The sequence below is a fragment of the Melozone crissalis genome, unplaced genomic scaffold (genome assembly GCF_028551555.1).
Source record: "Melozone crissalis strain CALT ecotype California unplaced genomic scaffold, PUWL_Pcris_2 ptg000006l_1, whole genome shotgun sequence".
In the NCBI taxonomy this organism is placed as follows: domain Eukaryota; kingdom Metazoa; phylum Chordata; class Aves; order Passeriformes; family Passerellidae; genus Melozone; species Melozone crissalis.
In genome coordinates this window covers 35,903,446-35,926,570 of record NW_026535784.1, presented here as the reverse complement: position 1 = coordinate 35,926,570, position 23,125 = coordinate 35,903,446, and the positions used below count along the sequence as shown (strand labels likewise).

At 40.9% G+C, this 23,125-nt stretch overlaps 1 protein-coding gene across 5 annotated transcripts in view; it reads left to right on the top strand.

Annotated features, from left to right (window-relative positions):
* Positions 1-1,771: 1,771 nt before the first annotated feature.
* The window catches only part of GRIA2 (glutamate ionotropic receptor AMPA type subunit 2), an 88,955-nt gene continuing 67,601 nt past the window's right edge, over positions 1,772-23,125 (top strand). For all 5 annotated transcript variants that reach the window (XM_054290436.1, XM_054290444.1, XM_054290470.1 and 2 more), the window contains exons 1-2: positions 1,772-2,153; positions 2,488-2,628. In XM_054290436.1, coding sequence (XP_054146411.1) covers positions 2,066-2,153; positions 2,488-2,628 — 229 coding nt within the window. In that variant the 5' untranslated portion in view covers positions 1,772-2,065. The remainder of the gene's footprint in view (positions 2,154-2,487; positions 2,629-23,125) is intronic.

The window sequence follows — 23,125 nt, the reverse complement described above, 5'->3', positions numbered from 1 at the left end:
TATCAGTTGAAATCTTTTATTTTTCCCTGTCACACCAACAGTGGAATATGGCCACATAGTCTGACTCTTCTTTTCTACATGTTCTGATGTGATGATACAAATTTGGAGTAGTACATGCACGTACATGCTCACAATTCTGAAATGGAAAAATATACATTAGAAAATCAACAACCATTATTTCATTTTTATGTTTGACATCACCCAAATTCTTTTTATATTTTGGTTCATAATGCAGTTATAATGTATATTGAAAAATTTGATATTTTTGTTTTATTATACCATATTAAAATATAGAGATCTCGGAGATCTTTGCTTCATTTTAACCTCATTTTTTATACATAAGGGAATGCTTTAGACGTCAGTGAAAAAAAATCCCATACAGTTTATCTATGCTTCTGTTAAAGATTGGCAGTTTTACCCTGAAATATTTATTAAAAGTAAATGTCTGTACATCTCATTGTCCGGGATGCACTGGGCACAACCTGAATAGAAGCTTTCCCCTGACAGCTTCATCTGTTGATTGTCGCAGCGATGCTGCCTGCCCCTTTCACAGAATTCAACAGCAGCTTTTCCCAGGCTGTGCAAAATGTGGCTTCTGGGAGACACCAGGCTGGGGGCAGAAAGTGAGGATGGGCTGTAGCAACTCTGCCATTCCACCCAGATAAGCCCTTAGGGGCTTAATGCGCAGGTTGTTAAGGCTTGCTCTCCTTTTCAGGCTCATCTCATTTTGTGGGTGAGAGAGAGAAGATGAGACAAGTACAGAAAAAAAGCTTGCACAGGATTTCCTGGTGAAATGACTCAAATGAAATAAAACTCATCATGAATTAGTAATGAGTAAAGAGACTAAAATTATCAACTTCCTATGTGTTCAGGATATGCACTCGTATTGACATCTGAATACCTGAAGCTTTGACACCCTCCTCCTGGAAAGGAGAATTAAAAAAAAATTAATAACAGTAATAAAAATAAAAAGCAAGAAAAAAGAGGAAAGGTAATTAATTCCAAGATCAGTATCCTTTCCTATGTGGATATTTCCCAGCATTGTTAATTAAATATAAGTTAATAAAAAATATGCCAGAAAATTATTACTGAACAGCAAATTCATTGTTATGGTCACAGGAATGCTACACTGCCTTTCCTTCTATAAAATGTGTGTGTGTGTGTGTGTGTGTGTGGCGCACAGCAACAGACTTCGTGCCAAACTGAGAAATGTTAAATTTAGCTTGCAGTAAATAGCATGTCTAGCTAATACAGCTGGAACCCATCTTGGAAAGGGAAAAAAAAAAATCCCCATTATGCATGAAAATGAAATATCAGAATAGCTCCAACTCTTCCGAAATATCAACTTCTGTGGTTCGGGTATAGCTGCCGAAACAGATAACAATTTATTTAAAACAAAAAAAAAAATTTAAAAATTGCTTTTCAGGTGTGTTTGCGAGGTGGGGAAGGCCGGTGAAATAAATAAACAAACAAACAAACAAACAAACAAACAAATAAATAAATAAATAATGTCCAAAATATAAGTAACTAACTAAACGAGCGGCCCATCTCCCGGAGCGGTGCCGCTGTCCGCGGTGCTGGAGGCGGCCGGGCGGGCGCGCGCAGGGGGCGGGGCGCGGCGCGCGGGGGGCGCGGCGGGCGCGCTCCCGCCGGGGCCGGTTCCGCGCAGGCGCCGCCGCCGCCGCCTCGCCGGGAGCGCCGCCCGCCCGTTGAGTGCGAGGAGCGCGGGCGAGCGCGTGCGAGGGCAGGGCAGGGCCGGGCCGGGCCGGGCGGCGGGAGCGCAGCGAGCGGGCACCGCCGGCACCCCCATCCCGCTCAGCCCCGGAGCCGCCAGCGGCGGCAGCAGCGGCGGCGGCAGCTCCTCGGACAGCGGCTTCTCCCGCGCCTGCCGCGGGGCTCTTCTCGTTCCTTCCCTCCCGTGGCTCGCTTGCTCCCGCCGGCCGCTCGCCCGGAGCGCACGGGATCTAATTTGCTGACGAGCGCGCTCCGCGGAGGAGGAGGAGGAGAGGAAGAAGAAGAAAGGGCTGTTTTCCGTGGCTTTGTGGATGCTCTACTTTTCCTGGAAATGCAAAAGATTATGCATATTTCTGTCTTCCTGGCTCCTGTGTTGTGGGGACTGATCTGGGGGGTCAATTCTAACAGCATACAGATCGGTAGGTGCCCGCATTTGGGGGGACCCCGCTCTCCTCCCGGCGGATCTTCCGATCCCTCATCCCCGCCGCTGTCACTCGGGCATTCCTGTCATGTCGCCGCGCTCCCAGTCCCACCGCGGTGCCCGCCGGGCGCCGGCGAGGTCCCCTCGCCTTTTCCCCGGCCGCAGCGCCCGGTCCCCGCGCCCCCCGACACGGGACGGAGCCCCGGCCGGGAGCGCTCCGGCAGCGGCGCCCAGCGCAGCCCCGCGGCGGGCACAGACCGAGACCTGGCCCCGGCCCCGGCGCCGCTCCGCCGGTGCCCCCGCCCGCCTGACGCGTGTGTGTTTCCCTGCAGGGGGGCTGTTCCCGAGGGGCGCCGATCAGGAGTACAGCGCGTTTCGGGTAGGGATGGTTCAGTATTCCACCTCGGAGTTCAGGCTGACTCCCCACATCGACAACCTGGAGGTGGCCAACAGCTTCGCCGTCACCAACGCCTGTGAGTAGCGGGCGCTGCCAGCCTGCCGTGGCGGCGGGGGCGGGGCGGCTGCCAGCGGTGCGGCGGGGGTGTGTGTGGGTGTGTGTGCGGGGGCGTGCGGGGTACGTGTCTGTGTGTCTGTGTGTGTGTGTGCGGGGTGCGGGTGTGTGCGGGGCGCGGTGCCGGGGGGAGCCGCCCCGCCGCCCAGCAGGTGCGGCAGCGCCCGGAACCGTGCGATCGGGGTGCGGGGTCTCGGTGCGCCCCCGCGGCCCTCCGGGAGGTGCAAAATGGTTCCCGGCGGCTCCCCCCGCGTTATGTAAGGCTGCGCGGCCCCGGGGCTGCCCGCAGGGCTCCCCCGCCGCCCCGGGGCTGCCCACGGGCTGCGGAGCACTCGCTGCTGGCGCGGGCAGAGCCGGGGCCCCCTCGGGCCAGCACCGAGGGATGCGGAGCGGGCGGCGGGGGGCGATCAGCCATTTTACGCCGCGCGGTGCTGCGGGGTCTATCCCTCCATGTCTCCATCTCTCTATCTCTCCATGCCTTTATCCCTCCATCTCTCCATCTCGCCCCCCGCACGCAGCGCTTGTGGGCGGCCGCGCTCGCCGCCCGCTCTGCCTCGCCGGGAGCCGCCGCCCCCGCCGTTCTCCTGGCGGGGCCGTGCCCGGCTCCGCCCTCGGCCCGGCGGGGCCCGGCCGCACGCGTGCCGCGGGGCGCGGAGCACATGCGGGGCGGGGCAGCGCGGCCGTGGCAGCGCCAGGAGAGGCGCCCCGGGCGGGCGGCGGGTCCCGCAGCCGTGCGCGCTTCTGCCGCTCGGGCCGGCGGGGCCGTGGGACCCCGCGGAGCGGCGGGGCCGGCCGGGCAAAGCAGCGCTGCCCGTGCCGAGTGAGAGCGGGCAGCCGCGTTCCCGGGGCGCTGAGGCGTGCCCGCCTTTGCCCCGCTGCCCTCCCTGCCCCGTGCCCGGTCCCGGCCAACCGGGGCTCCCTGCAGCGAGCGGGGAGCGCGGTCGGTGCCGTGCCGGCCGCTCCCGCCCAGCGCCGCGCTCCCCCCAAGCGTTCTCCCGTTCCTCCGGGGAAAAAGACGCAAGGGACACTGAATCTGGAGGTTAGCTGTCAGCGGGAGCTGTTTCCCTCCATGGGCGACCTTGTTTCAGTCCCCCGGTTCAGCTGCCCCGGGCGGTGGTGCTGAAGAGGGGCGGCTTGGCACAGACGCTGGGATAGGTGGTGCAAGAGCTCAACGCAAGAAGCTTTCAGTGGCATGTGGGAGGGTAGGAGGATAGAGCATCCATAGCTGAAGGCAAAAAAGGTCAGAGCATGTAATCAGCCACGGTAGTGCTAGATTGTTAATCTTTGCAAACTGCTTGGATAGCTCTTCCTTCCTTCGATAATGGGGGTTTGTATCTACCAGAACCGCACGTGGTCAGTATTTGCAGATGATGTTACTCGGACTGTTGATGAAGTGTAGCAGTTATATGGCTTTCTGCAAAAATGTGACAATGTGTTTCTCAAATCTGCGAAGCTAACAAAACCCTGAAAAAATGTTTTGCAAAACACCAGATTTTTCCTACTAGCAGTAGAGACGAGCATAGTCACCTTATCTTTGAGAAACTAAAGGTTACATATTTTTCCTCAAGACCATCAAGTGCTTTTGACCAGCATTTGTGTGCATATAACAGCCTTGTTCTTGTCTCTCGTGGAGAACTTCTACAATACTCAGATGCTATGTGTAGGCTGTAGACTGCAGTGGTGGACTTTGAGGCTTCCAGCAGAAGGGAGATGGATGTTATCCATGTCTTGGATTTTCCTTTGTCTGAGCATTGTCCCGTGCTTCAATTTTCAAGCAGTTTGAAGAGCTCCAAATTAAGACCTGAAAATGTACTTGTTTTTTCATCACCTCAGTTACCACCGATGATGTAGTGAAGTTGTCTGGTGCATTGGAATTAATTGACTAGTGAAGCATGTGCTAAAAATATGTACAGTATCCCCTCAATTACCTTCCTAGAAGGGTTTGATTGGAGAACAAGGAGTTCCGAAGATGGATATTTGGCTTACAAGAAGTAGAATTTAGGAGCTGATTGCAGAGCAGTGCATGCAAAATGGTTGAGAAGAATCCATCTCTTTTTGTCCTCTCTATGCTTGTTCTCATTTGAAATAGTGAACATTCTGCAGGTTGGTTTTGTTTGGGTTTATTTTTTGGGTGGGAGGGTGTTGTTTTGGTTTTTTAAAAATTTATTTATGGAATAATGTTCAAAGAACTTGTGCCCCAAACCAGCTCTATGAAAGAATCCAAGTGTAAAAGAAGGTCACAGAAATGTAGGATAGTATGGATCTGAAAATGCTTCAGTATTTACCCAAGTGTTTCACTTCAACAAGGCAATTATCTTGCACAGAAATGTAGTGGCAGGCTTATACCATAATAGAAATTACGACCTTTTTCTGCCCCAAACTGAAATATTTTGGCTCTTTATTTAAACCCCCGAGCCAGCTGTGTTTCAGCTGCAGAAGCTCTGGCTGGTGTGGCAGAGGTGGGGTGCAGCCCTGCCTGCTGGTCCCAACCTGGCACGTGCAGGTGGCAGCTGGCAATGCCACCCTGCTGGGGCTCAGCCTGCTTCCCTCCCACCCCTGGTAGCCTCAGGGCAACAGCACGCTGCTCCATCTGCTTTAAAAACAAGCAAACAAAAAGCCCACTGCAGAAATATGTAAAAGTCTTCAAACTAATTTTTGGTGCTTGCTCGGAGTTTGGTGATGGAGCAGATGGTTTTTAGATGAACCGGTGTTGCTGGCACTACTTTGAAATTAGGTCCTGAAACTTCAGAGAGGAGGAGATGGTCACGTACCCCTGAGTGATACTACTCAGGCAGTGATACTACTCAGTCATTCAAAGGTGGCCAAAAATGGGTATAGGAGTGGACACTCTGTGAGTAGGTAGCTTTAACTCATGTAATGACTTGTGCTTCAGTGGGAATTTCACCTCAACACCAAGAGATCATGTCGTGATATGTTGTATGAAAGCAAATTGGGCCCAATTCCACTGATTTTGACCAAGGTGGACGGGTCACCTTCATGTAACCTGGGAAAGAAACCCAACTCAATAATGTTTAAAAAGCAGCCATAAAAATAGTCACTTGAGTTTGTTGGACTCTTGCATCTCTGCAAAGCTGTGTTGACAGGTCAGTGGGAGTAGCTGTTGGAATCTAATTGCAGTTTGACACTTAGTAAGTCAGCATCGCTGGGAAGCCTGGTGGTTTAGATTGAGAGGTGGTGCATGTGTTTTTCAGAGTAATGCACAATTAAGAGCAGCGTTTACTGCCATGACTGCAGCTGTAGCTTTCGAGAGAAATGGGCTGGGCTTAGCTCTGTGTGACAGTTCTTGGTTCATTCTAGCAGAACCTCCTTGGTTCTGTTTGTTTGGTTTAACAGCTGGAGCAAAGGTACGGCATTGGAGGCCATTCACAGGGCAGAATGGAACACATCCAAACCACTGGAACATATCCAGACCTCTGGACTTCATTGTCCTTCAGCACTGTGTAATTGAGTCTAGTCTAATTGAAGGAGTGTTGGCCATCGGTGATACCAGATTTTTTGAAAGTTTTTAATTCTGTCAGAACAAGAAAGAGGGAATCTTTTCCTCTTTAATCTGCCTATCAACAACTTCAGGGGTAGTTGTATTGTGTTCTGACGTATTTTAGAATTGAGAGGGTATTGGAGTCACTTAAAGAGAGGTTTCCTATGGAGTGCTATAAAACTGCCATAACGATAGCAAGTTTTTTGTATGGTAGTTTGAGCACAGAGGTTATATATGTACAATCTTGGATGTTTAATCCTGCTGGCTCAAGAGTCAGTGTTGAGCTTTGCTGTTTTAAATCAAGTCTTACAGCTCTGCAGGGATCACTGCACCATGACATTGTGACAAGGGGATGCTGATTCATGCATAAACCTTAGATCCTTTCATTATATCTTCAACCAGCAGCTTTGAAAACCTATGAATATCTGGCATGTTGCAACTTGAGAGTCATGGCAAAGGTTTCCTCAACCATTTTGGAATATAATGCTGTAGCTTTCCTTCTTAAAGAAATAGCATTGAGCAGAATGCTGACAAAATGCTTAAAGAATAAGCAAAAATAAATATCCTTTAATGGGAAGGATGGAAAAAATTTAGACATGCTTATTTGAATTAAAATTACTGTGGACCAAGCCTAAAAGTATTTCACAATAAATTATTAGAACTGATTTTAAGGAAAGGAGGAATTTATTAGCTGCTTGTGTTTCAGTTCATTTGTATTCTTGGTCCTTCTCATTTCCTTTTCACTATAAGACATTTCTCAGGCTCAGTGAGCAGATGTGAAATAGGTTTTGTGCCTCCTTGTAATTAAAATGGTGAGGATCAGATGAGTTTCTGCAGTAAAATGATACAATAAAACCAGGATGTAGCCTCCTGTGATTTTTCTTCTCTCAAAACATTTCTCCTCTGGAAATTGATCTCTGTAGCAAACTTTAAACATTCTTCTACTCCCGAGAGTTCTTCATAAAGAAACCTGGGGCATTTATTGTGTGTCAGAGCTGTCCCTGCTGTGCATCTTTGTGCCTGGCTCCCAGACCATTTTCACACAGCCGTGATCCAGAGTGTGGGCAGGTCCAAACCCAACAGTTTTCTCTTGCCTGCTTGACTTTCCAAATTCTTATTATGTGATTATGGAAATAATTTTGTCCATAATATCTGAAAAAATTTACCATGCAGTTTTGAATACAGTACAAATATATATTTTACTCCTACAAATCTGAAAGTGAGTTATGTTTAATAGTAGTTTGGGAGTAGTTTGGCATCAGCCTTAAATATGCCAATCAAGCTGGCAAATAAACCAATGTTATTAGTCAATCTCTTCAATACATGTGTTTATATGTCATTTTACTCATATATAATATATGAAAACGTATTATTTTTTTTCTGTTTATGCCAATGAAAGTTTTAATTTACACTGACTTCAATAGGTGTGATTGACTGCACATAGTTGGGGATGTACTTAACTCCTTGTGTACATAACACTTGCTTTACTATCCTGTATGTGTTATGCACCCAAACCAAGCAGCACTGCACTGAGTGATGCCGTTACTGCTGCCTTCATTAGTTCTTTTCTTCTAGCTTCTCATGACTAAAATACTTTTGAGAATTTAGGCATATTTAACAGATAAATAATTCCTTTTGAACGCTCAGTAATTACTAGGAAAGTATATAATACCTGAGAATGTATTAGTTCGAAAATGCATTAAAAAGTTAAAGATTATTCTATTTTCATTATTTTGAAAATTCACATGGCATAATTTATCAGGCATCTTCCATGAAAATGTGATTAAATTATTAAATACTGTTTTCTTAATGAAAATATAATTTTAAATTATTAATTGAAATTAAAATCCTAAATGCTGATAGGACTAATTTTCAGGAAACTACAAAGAAGATTGAACCCACAGTAAACATTAATGTTTATATGTACATATATAAATAGATATGCATGTGTGTATACACACATGTATATGTAAGTGTACACACATATGTTTAAAAGAGTGAACAGCAGTTTGTTTTGGATGTCAGATAAATCAAAAGCAGGACATTGGTTAAACTCTACAATCAATTTTCTGAAGAGGATTATCTGAGAGCACTTATTAGTAAGCTAATTTGTCTCTTTAAATCATGTTCTTGTGCTTGTGAGCCAGGTGAATTAAAAATTTTGTATAATGAAGGCTCATGCCCATATTCTGGAAACAATGTTACAGCAGCTCAAGCAAGGAATGTCACGTCAGACTGTAAATAACACTGAAAACATACCCAAGCAGGTGAAAAATGCAGTTGCATAGATCAAACTCTCTCTATATGTATATGTGAAAGGGTTTTTTATCTGACAGTTAACTAAAATTTCTATTTCTGAAATGAACAAGAGATATGTCCCATTATTTTTTAACTGATCATTACATTTATCAGAACATTAATACAGTGGCATCTGCTTTTAGAAGACTGTGGACAAGGACTTAATTCCTTTTGTCAAGTAGGTTTCTGAAAAGGTTTAGGACAGAAGTCTGTGTGTTTTTATACAAAATATATAGGTTTGTGGAGCATCATTGTTGTTTTGTCTTGAAACCTTAATGTTTTCCTTTGGTAAGTTCATAAAAAGAATTTGCATTGATTGCAAATGCATATAAAGTGTTACCTTGTTAAAACTGAAAAAAGAGCTTTATTTAAATTAGTAAATAATTGCAACAATGAATTTTATATGGATAAGCAATAAATGAATAAATTCATCGTTAAACATACTGAAGGCATTCTGTGAACCAGCTCAACAGAAAGGAGTGCAAGCAGGTTTTAAATAACCACATGTTGAACAAATTCGTACTGAACCTTCTAAAATCAATAACTGTGCTTAAAATACAGCTGTTGTCTTTAATTTGGGTGCACTTACAGAGTGGTATAGATGTCTTTTGAAATACCTCTTTTTTTTTCTTTACCTATCTGTATATAGGACCACACAGAACAATTTTTACCTGCTAATGCAGTGCTGCTGTGCCTCCTTCCTTAACAATTATTCCACCACAGATCTTGGATTATTTTTTCTTTTCTCTTAATTGTTTTAAAAAAGGTTCTCAAGTTAGTCAGTTTATGGGGAGTTTACCTTTCCCCCCCCCACCAAAGTCCCCATTTGGGCAATGTATATATGTAGAGTTAAAATTCCTGTCCTGAACCTGATTTAATGTAGATACCTGATGCATTTTCCAATGGCTAGTCACATTGTGCAAGTGTAAAAAAAATTTAAAAGACAGAGATATTCACAGTGATTCTACAGCAAGGTGTGGTTCAGCCACAGCTATTACTAACTCCCACCACCTGCTCCCAAACCTGAAAAACTAATGGGATTTTTTGAGGGTTAAATTTTTTGTACAGTTCAACTTAAAGTGACAGACTCAAGCTAAAGAAATGTCTTATTTCAACTGTAATCTACTGTTTTATTTTATATCAGAGGAAAAATATTCAGATCTGTATTAATTCTTGAATCAGTGTTGTTGATTTGTATATTTGGGATGCTGGCTCTGCAATTGAATTGCCAGTCACTTCGGTTAGTCCATAAACAGCTTACTGGGCTTTATTGCACATGGAAATAGCATCTTCATTACTTAACTACACAAGATAAGTGTGTTTGCATTACACCATTGACAAAAAAAAAAAAGGGTATTTTTCCATTTGTTTTAAAATGGGCATATTTTTCCCCAGGGATTCTTCCAGTGAACAAGAGTAGGGCAAAATTCTGTAAAATGTTCAAATGCCCTGAGTCATGAATGCGTGGTCATACAACTGTTAGAAGAGTTTCAAAGCTCAATAAGGAACAGAGGTTGATTTTATAAAATGTTCAAAATAGGTATTTGAACATGAGTTTACTATGCTATATTACCTATTCACTTTAATCTCAAATTCAGTAATATTGGAATAATATTGGAAAAAAACATAATTTATTTCATTCTGCATTTTTTCAGGCTGCTGTGGTTAAGGCTGTCATGCCACTGTAATTTCTCCTCAGTACAGTAGAGTTTAGAAGTTTGCAAACAGGGCTTGGGCTGGAAAAAATGCCTGTTTATTACAAATGGTATGAACTGATTCTCTTTCACACACTTTGAGGATGACAACAGATTGTTTCTAAGCGTATGGTATGATAGAAAATTTAAATAGCAATCTGATAGGTAATGCAGAGATTTTTCTCATTATCTGTGTGGGGAGGACTGTTTTTGGGGCTCTTGTCAGCAACAGGATGAGAGACCTCAGCACAACAGCTTTGCACCTGCTTTGCAACATGGAGAAGGGATTTGTTTTCTTTGCTTTTCTGCCTTTTATGAATGTATTTGGAAGTTATAGGACTCTGGTTTAGATCCATAAAATTAAAATGCTAATATGCTTTACCATTCCATGTAATGTGGACCTAAATTATTTGAATGTGTTGTATTTCCTTGTATATGTGTAAAATGTCTCAGAATGTCTGCAAATGTATGCTGATGAAATAGACTGTACAGCTCTGAACAAGTCAGATTAATTTGTTAGCAATCTCATAAATCTTTGAAATTGAGGTTGTTGAGGGATAGTTTGCTCAGAATGTTTTTTCCTGATACTAGTTATGAGGGGTTTTTTGACAAAATGTTGTCCGAGCCAAAATGCTGATTTATATATTTTTTATTTTCCCCTCTATGAAAGTCGCAAATTCCATTAGGCTGTGCTATTACAGTCTCAGAGGGGGTTCTTTGTACAAATGTAAGTTCTGGCAAGCAGCAAAATGTTCCTGCCTGGCTGTACCTTGGGCAGAGACGTACTGGTATTTGAGAGTTTTTTCATATTTGTAAAGCAGTGTGAATCATTTGCATGGTTTGTGCACACCAGGCACGTGCCTGAATGAGCTGCACCAATGCTACTTACAGCAAGAGCAGAATTGATCCACATGGAATTACAGGGAGTGCTTAGCAGAATCAAACAGAATGTAACTTACTTATTTTATTTCTCTTGTTCATGTCAGGCAGAAGACCTGAATTTTAGACCTTTGTCTTTCATTTTCAAGTTGAATGCCGTTAGCACTTGTTTTGATGTCAGAATCCCTCACTATCTCTTGCTCTTCTTCATTTTTCCTGCCTCAATTAATTTTTGCTAAAAAAACCTTATTAATCCTAAATTTTGCCTGATGCAGGAAGGAAAAAGTAACTTTGAGCTTTTGGAAGCAGGAAGACAAGTTCTTGCACTTTGTTGTTATGATAAAGCATAGAGGAAAAAACCCTGTTAGGAAAATTCAGTTATAATAATTTAAACAATTGCTCAACCAACAAATATTAATGGACCAGACTTACACCCAGCTTTAAACTTTTGAAGCCATTTTAACTGAATAGTTGAAAATTTAATCATATAATTTTATTATATTGAAGGACAAAATGGATTTGAGGGATCAAGAAGATGAGAATATGAGTCACTATATATTATATATTGCAGTGTAAGTGGGGTTTTAATTTCACTCACGGCTTTACATCTGCTCCATCTGAAGGTGCTTTCATTTGGTGAGAGTGGAACATGCTGAAATTCTGCGGAGTCGTGACTGAAAAGTTATTCAGGGCTTTTACCCGCTAATTGGATTTGTTGATGTATTCAGCAACCTGATCCAGTGATCTGGAGTCCAGACCAATAAGACCAGGCTATTTTCACCCAACCAAACAAATGCTCAAGCTTCTGCTAATGGTAGTAGTAACACAACAAAATCCAAAAAATTAAATTACTTACTTTTTCTGTGTAAATGTGGAAAATGGATTTGGTTCTTTTGTATATGGAAAGAGACGGGGATTAAACAATTCCTAAAAAGGGCAATAATGTTTGAGCCACTCTCTGACCTACACAATGTTTTTTGCAAACAGAAAATTTGAAAAACTTTGTTTGCAAAAAATGTGTTACAAACATGGGTTCATGTAAGACCCCTTGTTTGGTTGGTTGTTGATTGGGGCTTCTTACTTATTTTGCACTTTCCTTAAGTTCTTTGTCAGGTTTCAGTATGGAAATCTAATTTAGAAAAATTTTTAGACCGCTTCAACTTGGTTTAAGTATGTAAATAGAACTGCTAGCTAAAAATGGAAGAGTTTGGCCTATGCTTCTGTATGTGATGGGAAAAAACCATAATGTTTACTCCTCTCCTTTTTTTTTTTTTTTTGCATTTGATCATGGATATTATTATTTAATGAAATCTGTGCATAAACTTGAATTTTTAATTTTCTCTTAACTCTTTTTTTCACTTGTAGTGAAGTGTGTTTTACCTTGCCCATGTAAAACCAAGTAGCATACTTCTGCTGTAGAAATAAGCAAGCATCTATGGGCTGCAAATACTGATTTTGTTAGCAAGTGGAGCCTTAATATTTCTTTGAGTTTATCTCCTTACTTCTATTTCAATATGATCAAACCAGAATATATTCTTCACGGTGTCTATTTGTGGAGGACACTTCTAATTCACCTGCAGTTAAAATTCATCAAGACCCAGTTGTGATATTCATGCTGTCTTGTGTGACCTCAAGGGACAGCTCCAGAAAATGGGGATGTCAAAAGTTATGTGGCACATCTGGCAGCCCATGAAGGTCCTTCAGGTACTCCAGGGTTTGAACAGGTGCTTGGAACATGTGCTTTGTAACATCAGTAATTTCCTCAGTTTCATAAGAAAAGAGCAAGTCTGTCAACACCCAAATAGGTTTTAGGAACTCTGACATTTTTGTAAGTACTGTTGCAATTAGTTGTTTTTTTGTAGAGGAAAGCGCAGCTCATATTAAGTCATGGCTTTGACATTCCAAATAAATATGGGTTCAAGGATGGTATGTGCCTGTTCCAACACACTGAAGGACCTCCAGCATTATTACATCTAGTTTTGTTCTTCTGGGGATGCAGAAAAGATTACATCAAGATTTTTGTTTGCCTTTCTGTATGGAAGTGTTTCTGGCTTCCTGCTGAGCCCATGAGTACAGTGGTTCTGTCAGTGTTGTGATTCCTAGCGTTACTTTTTTATTTCTGGTACACAGAATCCTGATTTCATGTGCCAGTGTCTGTGGCTTTATCTTGTATTCCAGAAATTTGAAGTGCTCAATTTTTTTGCCGTAATTCATTGTTACATGACATCTTGAGGTGTGTATGTTGCGATACATAGGAGCCATTTTAGAAACTAAGTATCAACTACCTTAAAAAAAACTTGTTAGGAAAAATGTTCACTTGGCTTGTTCCTCTCTTCGTGTTTGTGATAAATTCAACAATGTAGATTTATTTAATTCTGAAGGGGTTTTTTTTATTTCTTTTGTTTGTGTTGTGGGGTTTTTCCTTCTTCTGCCCTCATAGTGCTTAAAACAATTGTCAAAAACTATTGTTGCTACTACTGGATTATTAAAAAGACTGGAAATAATTGTGCTAATTATTTAACTGTGACACATTGGTGGTTTCATAGCAAGATATCTGTTCCTTTAAATTTGCCTTATTTAGTAAATGTCCTTTGAAACTTCCCGAGGAAGCCAGCAATGTTCACATGGTTAACTTAGTCATATCGCTGCAGATTGCTTAGCAACTTCTGGTTTGTGCGCTGCAGTTGAACTGCATTTGCTTTTGATCTAATTTTTTCCCTTCAAGAAAAATTCTGCCTTATTTTTTCTGTAGGGTTCTTTTTTCCTTCTTTCATTTTTTCCAACTAGCTACATGTACCAAAAGTAGCTTTTTCAGGAGCCCTAGTCCATCTCATTAGGGTTGTCTTCTGATTTTGAGGTTCGATTTTAAGAACTCCTTGCTCAGTGACTGATTCTGCTTACGATACAGATCCATTGGGTGAGAGATGTAAAGTGGGGTTTTTATTTGTTTTTCTGAATGCTTGAAGTTTTATAACTTAGGATATCTCATCTTGTTGCAAAGCAGTTTTTTAGCTGTGTATGACAGACCAAAGGAGAGACTGTAATTTGACAGGCCAGGAGGAGGTGTGCCTCACTAGCTGATGTGCTGGAGGAAAGTTTTGACCAAAAAAATCTCATACTGTTCGGATTTGTTCTATGCATCCTTCCAGGCTTTTAAGATGGGGCAGATGTGTGCATTTCAATTTATGTTGCTTCTGGAGTTTCTATTAATTTCTCATTCTGTAATCCTTGGAGGTTTTACATACTTTTGATGAGTCCTTACTGGCTGTGGTGAATCTCTTGTTCTCTTCCATACAGTGCCAGGACTGACCAGTTCCCCAGGTGGTTTGTAAACTGGGGGGTGTGACACTGTCATGTTACACATGTCAAAGTGGAAGAGTTCAGGTATAGCTCAAAGATGGAGGCATCTGTGTCACCCAGCCTCAGGGCTGTGAATCAGCTGCCTCTCGGTGAAATTGGCAATAGCACCTAATGGAACAGACATTGAGTCAGCCTAAGTGGCAGGAAGCTCCTGTTCACAAGCTTCCAATTGAAAGTGTCAAAGTTGAATCTCCTTCTCTCTCCTCTGGGGTGACCAACTGCAGCTCTGGGGCAAAGGAGGTGGGATCACTGAGCAGAAGCTGCTTTCTGAGGTGTAGTGGGTTGAAGCTCTGGCTGTAATGGTGCTTTGGGTGCTGTGCTGATCTGCCACCTTGAAGTTGGAGCAGTCCAAGGGTGGAGGAACAAGTGGGAGAGTCTGGGAGCTCAAAGGGTGGTAGATGGTAGAGAGGAGGAGCTGACTTTTTGCCTTACCTTTGCAACAAGCTTGGGCCAGGGTTAGCAGAGTGTTTTCAAACCCATGAAAAGACAAGCAGTTATACAAGTCAGGTCTCCTTTTCCCTGGAATGTACTAACCTTAGTTTCTCATTAGATTGAAGTGCTTAATCTGAATTTGCCCTAGTAGACCTCTAGTTTTGAACCTGATATTGTAGCAGAAAATATGGGTTGTTGCCTCCCTTAGGAGAAATTGCAATATAGTTTTTTTTAATTAGTTCTGTGTTATGCTGGAAGTACAGTTGGTAAGATCTGCTGGATATTTTAGGTGGCTGTTAAGGCTGTTTGTTTTTTATGTTTCACTGGCTGTGTTCAACATGGTACTTGCTATTCCCATGGGTCTAGTCACTTGTTTCTAGATTACATTCAAGGCAGGGAGTTGAATCTCTAGAGGTCTGCATATGTTTGGTTCTGGCTATGTGAGTAAAGGTTTCTTCTTGTTTAGCTGTCAGGACAGCTACATTTATGGACACTTAAGATAACAGGCACTAGATTTAAAGATTACAAACCTGTTGACAGGTTGTTTTCTATGATGGATGCTGAACTTTCAATATGCTTTCCATGATGTGTCAGTCTGTTTTATCCAAAGTATTTGCTGAAGTACCTTGTCAGAAAATGAGAAAACAAATTATTTTTTTGAATTTTATTTTCCCTTTGGACATCAGGTAAAATAAGATTAACTTGCTTCTTCCTATATAATCTTCATGCAGGGAATCATTAATTCATATCATGGTTCATTTCTCTGAAAGAGAAAGTAGGAAATGGCAGTAAAGTACTTGGATTTTTTTTTCCCTCCCCTTTTCTGGATTACCAAGCACAAAGAATGGAAGTTCAATTTAGGGTTAAGTTTATCAGAAAAATACATTCCTATTACCCTTTAGAGGCACATAATATGTGCTGTATACTATGCCTATTTTTCATTTCCTGTAAAAACAGGAAGGAACATTTCAAGGAAAAATGTGCTTACAAACAAAACAGTCTTGTCAAGGTCTGAATTATTCATCCATAGGATGAAAAGTGAGTGATTTAAACCTGCAAGTGTGAATAAGAGCATGAATAACTGCAGTGCTATGCTGTTAAATAGCAAACTAGGGTATCAAAAGATAAATGAACAGAATAGCCTTGTTCTGGTGTGGCAATGCCTTTTTACAGGCAATGAAATATCAAGGATCACAAAATATTATGCAGCCCTCAGGAATAGGTTTACTAGATTTTTCTTCAAAATCTCTATTCAGCTGATGTAACTTACTCTGACAGCTACTACAGGGCTGAATCCTGGAAAGTCCAGTGTACCTGGGCATGCCAGCAGTAGTTACCTGTGATTCACAGGACTTGTGCTGGCCTTCCCCTGCATCTGACTGTGGTTCATCCCCTTTGTTGCTCACCCAGGTAAGCATGAAAAACAAAATACATGGAAAATATTTGGGATTTTAAATTAAGAATGAAGATTATAGAGAGTTCACAGAGGGCTGAATTAAACAGTGAGTTTTCTATGACTAAATTACTACAGCTGATGTCAGGTAGAGGCTGTAGTTCTAAATCTGTGGCGATCTCAACTCGCTATCAGTGCACATAACCATTTTGCCTTCTGTATGTCTGGATTTCCCTCCCACACAGAATGGTGTTTCTGAAGGCACAGCCAGTGCTCTGTCACCCTCCTAAATGTCCAAAAGAACTCCCTTCCAGACCAGAGGTGCTCTCCAGGGTTCCTGGGTCTGTTGAACACAGGTACTCAAAATTGAACAGAGTACACAGTCCTTATTAAAAGCATGCCATTTTGCTTAGGTAGCAGTACTAGCAGCTCTGAATGGTTAATTTGGAATACATCAACTGCTTAGCCTTAAGAAACTATGCATAGTAAAAAAATATAGGAATTCTGACCATTTTCCAGACGGAAATTCTCTTGACCCATTGCTTGTTCTTAAAGGCAAATATTCTTTTGTAGATTATTTGAAAACATGATGTAAGAAAAATGTTGTTGAACAGAACAGTCTAGAGTGAAGGTCTGCATATGCACCCTTCCCTGTCCCTAAAATTATTCATCCTTAGGAACATCTTTTAATCTTTAGCCATATATCTTTCCTCATAGTGAATATCATGGAGTTTTTCTTTTTTTTGAGAAATGGTTACTTTAAATCACATCTGCTTCTAATTCATACTAAGCTGTAATTACATTTTTAAAAGGAATAATTTCAATTAAATCATTAGCATTAGGGTTGAGTTTTCTGATAAAATGGCAGGTAGCAGGTATTGCTCCTCTAAAATATCACCTTTTCCTCCGAAATATCACCTAGATGATATTTCTTTCAAGCTTTTAAATTATTTTCACGAACTTTTTAACACCAAGTGAACCAAACCAAACCAAAATGTCTCTCTCCAGGAAATATGTAGGTATATACCATCCTGGGGTGATGATAATCTACCACATTTTATGATTCAGTCAACACTTCAAGCACAGAGTGGCTTTTTTGTTCACCCTTCCTGCATAGTCGAGAAAATGTGCACAAGAACAATTTTTTTTCATTGACAATTGAAGCTCATAATGGTTTGTTTTTGGGTGGTTTTTTTTTTGATTTCTAATTTCATGTTTTGAAACTGGGGAAGGTACTCATTTAACAGAAGCTTAACCAATAGTCATTTTGTGACTGAAAACTAGATTGTAACGAAGGAGAGAGAGAAGAGAGCTCTTTTTCTTGCTACCATGACCTTAGACTTCCTCCTTGTAGGCAAAAGTTGCAAGCAGTTGAGTTAAAAGGAGGCAGATGTGTCAATTTAAAAAAAAATTATAATTCTGATGTATATTGTGAAGGGATTGAGGAGATTTACTGTAACTCTTGGTGTTGTGTTTTTGTAGTCCTTCAAAATAGAAGTTATTTATAAAAGTATAAGAAGAAACAAACAATTCAGCTTGAAAATTTGTGAAGTCATTTTTCAATGGCATATAAAAGAATATTTGTTACAAAGGAATATGTCATGGTGATGATCTGCTTAGCATGAGTTATTTCAGCTTTAAATAAACTTTCTGAGTATTTATTTTCCAACGTGCAAGTACTCTTCTCTGACTTCTGGTGATGCCCTATAACTTGCTGTCATCTGGTGGGTTTATATCCTTAGTTACCAGCTGTACCAGCACTCCAGTTTTGGATCTATGCCAGTTAGCCACAGACAATGCCCAGGTTTAGGAAAAGTGGAGTCCAGGGCTGTTTGCAGTAGGCAATTGGATTTGGCCACCATGTTTCTAAGGGAAGGGTGGATGGCTGTTTGAATGGAAGTTTCCCAGCCCGAGGCAGTGGGGATGCGGAATGCATTAGGGGCCCATCTTGTTTGCTGTATCACTCTTGTATTCGCTATTTTGGGACATCAGGGTCTTGCCTGGCATATTGTAGGTGACTTTCAATCTGCTTCACGTCTTGCTCCTGTGATTTTGCAGATCCCCCCAGCAGAACAGATGATCTGTCAGCAGTCCATCCCAGGCAGGAGTGAATGGGGCATGCGTTAGGAGTGCATCAGTTTGAAATTCCTCTTTGCATAGGAGAACCAGAGGGGAAAGCCTTGTCAGTGTGACAGAATTAAGGACAGGCTTGGGTTCACACCAGTGTTCCAGATTTCCTGCCTTCCACTCCAGGAATTACGACTTCAGAGAGCTGTCAGAGGTGTCTTTCCTACCATTCTCCTTGTATGACTTAGCCTTTGCTCTTTGATAATATGAACCAATATGCTCCTACATGCATGTTTTTGTACTGCAAAAGATGACTTCTTTTGTGCTAAAGAATATACAAAATGCAAAGCAAATGTTAATGACTTGCTTTGCATTTAGCTTAATAGAAGGACATCTCCAGAGAAAGGTGTAACATTGCTTTCCTATTAATATACTAAAATCTTTTGCTCTGGTTGCAATAGTCTGTGGTTTTATGTTGCATTAATTCTAATGTTTGCTGGTTTCTAAAAAAATTGACTAAAATGATGAAGAAAAAAAATGCAGTTGCTGGGCTATCAAGAATATTCCATGCACTTTTCTGACAAAATATTCTGAATGTTCTGTGATGTATCCTTCAGGGAAAGTGGGTGCAGTTTTTCCTATGCTTTTCTGGAATTCTTATTAATATTAACTTCTAGCAGTGCATTAGAGTGGCATTACAAACCCCAGAGCCTGTTTCTGATGCTCATGCTGCCAAGTTCAATCCATGTGTAAGATACAGACATGATAGTTTTTCTAGGAGAAAAATACATGGCTATTTTAAGAGCACTCTTGTGCTGTTTGCTTTGCTGTGTTTTTCACCTCATGAAGCATTAACAGATGTGAATGTTTGATATAAGAAATTGATTGTTTTGCTAATTTAGCCCTGAATGCGAACAGCAGTGTTTGCATTATTCTGGAGTTCTGTTTTAACTGTCCCACTGGTGTGTAATTCTAGTTGGGGATTTAATATTTTCCCTCAAGAAGGAACATAAATTGGACTGAAAAGTGGCTTCTTGCTACCAAGCTGCAGTTTGAGGGCTCTCTTCTATCAGTCCTTCATTTACAGTAGTGTTTGGTAGGTTTCAAAAGGCCTTGCAATACTTTGAAGACTGACCCTTTTTTCAAGGTTCCACTAGGCTTTAAAAATGAACTGATTTTTGAAATGGACTTGTCTTCAAGCCTCAGTGGTTCTTGAGGCATTATTTTGTGGTTTTATTTTCTCTGTGCATTTTTTGGGATTTTTTTTTCATTAAATTATTCCTTTTAAATTATTTTCTGAAATATTTAGTTCACATTATGCTCAAGCTGAACAGAGTATATATGCTCTGGAATAAATGGTTTAAATATTAATCCTTGGGGAAGACTATGGAAAGGGAAATGCCTCTGCCACTCAATTTGCAGCATAGCATGAAACAGTTCAGTTACAAAGGTGAAGATCCTGGCTTTGAATGCAAGCTGCTATCAGTCAGATGTAAGTTGTGTATGATCATCTCCTATAAATCCCACCATTGCAACCCATGCCGCTGTAATTCAGTGTGCAGAAGGCTTGCAATCTGATTGTGAATCACTGCTTTTTCTCAAGCCCCGCTATTCATTTCAGATTATTTTATTTTCCTCAAGGGTATCATGCTCTCATGCCAAAGGGAGTATTGAGGATGGTGATAGAGAGTAACAGTTCTTGTAATATTGCATTTAACCTGATGTCTTATCTGTCAGTAGTTTTGGGGGATTTGAACTCCATAGCCTTTTCATAAATTTCTTTTGCATCTGATGCTATGAGATTGCTAATCTGAGATGGCTTTGTTTAGTGTTCCAAAAGCCTGTAAGAAGGTACTGAAGGTGATGGCTGTACATTTGGTAACTGCTGTGATAGAGCCCCTCAGCAGCTAACTAAAAACCACCCTGTACTGCAGAGCATCATCTGCATTTATTTGCATTAGCTTTATGTCTAGATGTCCCTGAATGTATTGCAGGGGTATTGTATTAGGCATTTTACAGCTCTGTAGTGCCAGTTCTTGGCCCAAAAAGCCCAGAACTGAAGTATTTGAGGGAGACTGAAGAACTTTCTTGCTCTTTTCACATGCAGTGCGAAAGAGGGTTGAAGGGAGATTAAATTATTTACTCAAGGTCACAGTGTTGTGTACAGCAGAGCTGGAAATGAGTCTAGATTTCCTAAGGGCTGATGGGAAAGAAGAGTGCTGTTTGACAAAAAAAATAATTGTTTTGACATTAGTTTCCTTTGTAATGAGTGAGGGAAAACAATTGATCAGAAATTTCTTATGGGTAAGGAAAAAAGACAAAGTTGAAGATTGGGAAAAACATAATAAGATAAAATGGGCAGGAAAAAGAGACAGAAGCATGTCAGAGCATTTTTATAAAGGGGGAAAAAACAAAGTCATTTTTCTTCAGCATGATTTAGGTCCTTGAACCAATGTATTGTTTTAAGTAAGTTTCAATTAGAGAACACTTGTCTTTTCTTTTTTCTTTATACTTGTGATCCAGAATGCTATTTTAGGACTTAGACTTTTTTTTTTTTTTTTTTTTTTTTTTTTTTTGGCATGAGAGGGAAAGGGAAATGAGGAAAAGATAGACTACCTCCATTCAAGAATCTTAGGTCATCTCAGTTCTGTTTGTTACTGCATTACACTGCTTTTGGACAAGAATCATTATGTTCCAGAAGGTGGATAGGTGCAGAATGAAAATTTAACTTCTGTATGTCCTCTGTGTGGGAGAAGAGTCTTATTAAGATGCACAAAAAGTAGAAAAAGATGGGTTTTTTCAGGCGTATATGCTTTAAAGGAGGCGCAAATTCATATACATATTTTAAGTATATTTGTTGTTGCCATTTAATACTAAATTTCCAGGTGATGATACTAAAAGGGCTTACATTTTAATGATAAAGTTACTACTTATTTTATGATTAATAGGAATAGTTCTTTATAGTCCTTCCCTTGCTGACATCAGTAACTTTCATATTTTCCTGGTTGTACTGGTGGCTGTGCAGTAGTTATGAACATAAGGGAATAAGTTTAAGGGATATCTTACAAGTAACAAGATTCTGGTTCAACTTCATATTATCTAAGAGGAACTCAGATTGTTTTTGGAAATTTCATAGTCTTCTTCCATAGACCTCTGACTAGGTAGCATTAGTCTTTAATTGACCCAGTAAATTTTATGCTACTAACCTTGACTAATGAGTGTAAAGGAGAAAGTCACAGATCTGAGTGGTTCCTGTGTCAGCAACTTGTCAGTAGTAGGAGATTTATGTTCTCAAGTTTGTTACTTCAGCCACCAGATTGTGCTACCCCAAAAGAAGGGGAGAAGGTTGGTTCCCTAAATGGTGAAATAATTCTTCCTGCTATTTGTTACTATTTTGTATCACTGGTGTTTATTGCAGAAAGCTTGATTAAATTATGTGTATCTGTTGTGGGGAACAGAATATTTTTTAGACAATAGCAAGTTGGCATTTATAAAACTGAGATGGTCTTAAAGGATCAGAAACTTAAAATACAGTAATTCCTGCTAGTTCAAGTTGTGGTTTTGGACTCAAAAAACCAAATGTTAAACTTCACCAATAATAATTCTGTCTTAGGGAAATTTAATTTTTCTTCCTCCTTTTCAGAAAATGAAAAAGTTTCACAGGGATCAGGGCAGTTTGTAAAACAAGGAGAGTGACTTGAAGACCAGTCCTATCGTCTTAGTATTGCTATTTGTAATTGAACTTGAATGAAGTGTGTCAAGTCTGTGTTCCTGGGCATCACATCAGTAATAGGTACTTCAGCTGCTGTACTTCTCTCCTTAAGCTAAAAATATATTCCAAATAATTTTGACTCAATGGTCACAATTCACCCTGTGATGTTGACATGTGAAAAAGGAGCAGAATGTGCACCTGTAAATCTCTTTAATAATCCATCTAAATCACCAGTCATTGATTTCCTCTAGGTCTAAACAGGGCAGCTGATCATATCTTTCAGAATATTTGGTCATTTTTTTCTTGGGATTCGTTTAATCTTTCCCCATTAATTCAGCCTCTGTTCTCAATCCTTTTCTTACATTTGAAGTACCTCAATAGCCTGGAAATGTGTTGTTTTTATTTATCACATCATTATTCTCTTCAAAGGGTTGTTTGCCTCAAGTCTCATTTATCCTGATTTTCTGCTAGTTTATTTTCAGATGCCAGCAGGTATTTTGTAATAGCAAGTACACATCTCTATAGCTGGATTTTCTTTTTATTTGGCCTGTCTAGAAAATGGAATTACTGAATATCTCCAACAGAAATTTCTCTCCAGAATCTATTTCACTTTAAGGGCATATATTTGTATCTGTAAAATCATCTACCTAAAATCTTGGCACTGAAGAAACTAGTGGTTTGCCAAGAAGGTGATCAGTAGAAATGTTGCAGAGCTGCTATGTGCATATTAATGGAATGCCAGCGAGCGAAGCAGTGGATATTTCTGGGTTTTGGTATAATGTTGCTGCATTGGTGTCAGTTTTCTCAGTGTATCAGTGGCATTCCTATCCGTAAGCGTGCAGCCCTAAGTCCTAGCATTTGATGCTGTTTCCTTACTGTCATTTTAATACCTTACTTTGATTTAAAGGATGATACAGTCTTTATATTCTGAAAATCCCTGTTAGAAAAACACTATTCCAGGCTAGTCATCATTCTCCCTTTCCTTTTCACTAATTTGTAATTTTCACAGACTCATTGCAAATTTCTTCTAATGTAAATGAGAAAACTGACATTTCTTACACCACTTAAGAGGATTGATGCTCTCAGCTCTCTCCTGTTTCATACTGCTTATATCTGACCTAATGG